Source organism: Lipomyces doorenjongii (assembly GCF_038497915.1).
Source record: "Lipomyces doorenjongii strain NRRL Y-27504 unplaced genomic scaffold V1508scaffold_246, whole genome shotgun sequence".
NCBI classification, from domain to species: Eukaryota; Fungi; Ascomycota; class Lipomycetes; order Lipomycetales; family Lipomycetaceae; genus Lipomyces; species Lipomyces doorenjongii.
Window position 1 is genome coordinate 1 of NW_027118313.1, and position 2,962 is coordinate 2,962.

At 43.5% G+C, this 2,962-nt stretch overlaps 1 protein-coding gene across 1 annotated transcript; it reads left to right on the forward strand.

Annotated features, from left to right (window-relative positions):
- Positions 1-1,121: 1,121 nt before the first annotated feature.
- On the forward strand, positions 1,122-2,749 carry V1508DRAFT_429337 (pectin lyase fold/virulence factor). Its single transcript, XM_066941881.1, has one exon. The coding sequence runs from the start codon at positions 1,141-1,143 to the stop codon at positions 2,686-2,688; it is 1,548 nt and encodes a 515-aa protein (XP_066791946.1). The 5' UTR covers positions 1,122-1,140; the 3' UTR covers positions 2,689-2,749.
- The last annotated feature ends 213 nt before the right edge of the window (positions 2,750-2,962 follow it).

A 2,962-nucleotide genomic window follows, 5' to 3' on the forward strand; every position in this document is an offset into this window, starting at 1 on the left:
CCTGAACCCTGAAACCCTGAACCCTGAACCCTGAACCCTGAACCCTGAACCCTGAACCCTGAACCCTGAACCCTGAACCCTGAACCCTGAACCCTAAACGAACAGAAAGAGCAGTGTTTCGAAGAAAATTGCGGATACCAGCATATCTACTAACTAGAAGTATAATTAACTTTGACAGTCCTAGATGACCTCGCACCACATTACTTGAGATTCCCGAATCCTCATAAGTAATCACGTAGGTTTTATTGTACCCCGCTTTCGCATCATTTCGAACAGAGTGCGGCAGAATTGCGGGTAAGACGTCCGCTTCCCCGCAAATACCTCCAAAGCGTGGATGTATGGCTTTCTAAATGCATTAACATAGAGTAGTCGGCAGCTTATTGGTAAAGTTATCCAAACTGGACCACGCATTATGCTAAGCCAAAGGCTTAGCAGATTGTATCCGAGCTTGAGTTGTCAACTCGGCAAATTTGCCGGACGAGTGCCGGAACCCCCTCCGCTTTCTCCTCAATGACCCCAAGAACTTGATTTGTAAGTTATTGAATGCCTTGAACATGCATGTGGGGTTCGGGTCATTATATTTGTTATAGTCGAGTGGAAATTCATTACATATTGCTCCGCTGGTATGTTCGTATCAAGCCGTCAGTCAGTTCTAAACAAATGCGCGAATCTTTCATAGATATATATGTATTCCATATAGCAGATAAATACAGTGTCAATTGTTTGCTGCTTTGGGATTCACAGGGCATGGATGGGCGTGTAACAGTGCAGTGTGCTTGCTCTTTAGCATGTAACTATTAATAGCCTATTATCAGCTTGGATTAAGCGAGTTGCTCAATCTCAAGGCGTGAGCTGGAATTGTAATAATTGGTCTGCCTCACTATGAATCACAGCAGTAGATAGATTAACGCAGACCAGCGGGTCCGGGGGATTGGCGGGGAAATAATTCCGGGGAGGTTAAACGCAATGCTCGGCCTGCCGCACCGAATATCATTCTAACCCTTTGTTTGCCCACTTAAGAGAATTTAGAATTTGTTGCAACACTGTCACCTGACCACGGCCGCGACTTCTTCCGCATCGAGCTGGTGTGTTCTCGCTTGGAAGGTATAAATAAAGTCAAACGAGTCATGCAATGCTAATATGGTCCAAATCCAAGCAACAGCAAAAATGAGAAAGAATCTATTGGGTACACTTATCGTCGCACTTTTATTGGTAAGGTCGTCTTCGTGCATGTTCACTCGCGATGTCGGAGTGTATTCTTCGAGCCTTCTCGAGGCTCGGAACGAAGTCGATGCTTGCGGAGGTAATGACCTGGAGGTCTATCCAATTCCGCCAGGAGTGGCAACAAGGAATACGTTCAATATTAGTGTGCGCGCTGCGTCAAATTTGCCTTGGACTGAAGTTGGAGCCTATCAGACGACTCTAAATTGGATTAACACAACCACTGGAGGCAGTGTAATTCACCTTTCTTCGATGGCATACTTTGACTTTTGCAATGAAGTACAGGTATCTTTGACCTATAACTTAGGCCGCGTTAATTCTGTTCGAATTCGTCCCGATTCCTATAATATAGTGCCACATGTTGTCTATCATAACATCATCAAGTTTACATTGGATCAGCCGCGCAATTTAGTGATTGAAGTCAACGACGATATTTTTGACTGTCTACATCTGCTGACTAATCCAATCGAGACCAATGTTCCTTCGTCCAATGATCCAAATGTGATTTACTTCGGCCCTGGTGTTAATACTGTTACTGGTGGTGTTGTCCATGTTGCAAGCAACCAGACAGTCTATATTGCAGGTGGCGCAGTTTTGAAAGCAAATGTGGCTATTCAGAACGTGTCGGATGCCACGGTTCGTGGGCGTGGAGTCCTACTTAATAGTCCAGGTGGTTCGTTCACAGTCGAATACAGCAACAATATTTCGATTTATGATATAATCAGCTTAGACCCTAATGGATACTCTATCGTGGCTGGGGACGTTACAAATTTTATAGTTTCTGGTCTTCGTGGCTTTAGTTCGAAAGGTAACGGAGATGGGATTGATCTCTTCTCGTGCACTGATGCCGTGATCGACAATGTGTTTATGCGCAATTCCGACGATTGTATTGCCATATACAATCATAGGTGGAATTATTACGGCAATTCTACCAATATTACAGTTCAGAATTCGTCGTTATGGGCTGATGTGGCTCACCCTATTAATGTCGGTACACATGGAAATAGTGATGATCCAGAGGTTATAGACAATCTAGTCATTAGAAATATTGACATCCTTGACCACCGTGAAATGCAGATGCTATATCAAGGATGTATTGCCTTCAATCCGGGAGATAGCAATTTGATACAAAATGTACTCGTTGAGGATGTGCGCGTCGAGGACTTCCGACTGGGGCAGCTCATTAACATGCGTGTGATGTACAACACTAAGTACAACACGTCTCCGGGAAGGGGAATTTCAAATGTGACAATCAAAGACCTCGTTTATAATGGGACCCATGCTAATCCGTCTATTCTTGTTGGGTACGATGAGGAGAGGACGATTAGTAACGTTCAATTTATCAATCTGACAGTTAACGGACTTCAGATTGCTGATACGATGAGAAAACCAACATGGTATCTCGCGTCAGACTTTGTGCCTCTGTATGCCAACGAGCATGTTCTTAATTTGACGTTTAGGACTTGAAGGACTAGCAAAATGTTATTGACAATGTTGATTCCTATAATAAGTATTTTCTCTTCTCTCGTCTCACATGCTCGGAATAGCACTGTAACAGTCGCACGTAGCTTCAATTGGATTTATATATATATACCAATTTCAATTCTGTGACGAGTGTCTAAATTGGCTGAAAGCCCTTTCTCGTTTTAGAGATCGGCACGGATACACGGATATGGATATATCCATGGATATCCGTCGTGGATATGGATATGGATAGAGATATGTGGATATGGATATGGAT

What these genes read in the sequence shown, in the direction of transcription:
- V1508DRAFT_429337 (XM_066941881.1), top strand. Translation starts at nt 1,141, where the DNA reads ATGGTCCAAATCCAAGCAACAGCAAAAATGAGAAAGAATCTATTGGGT.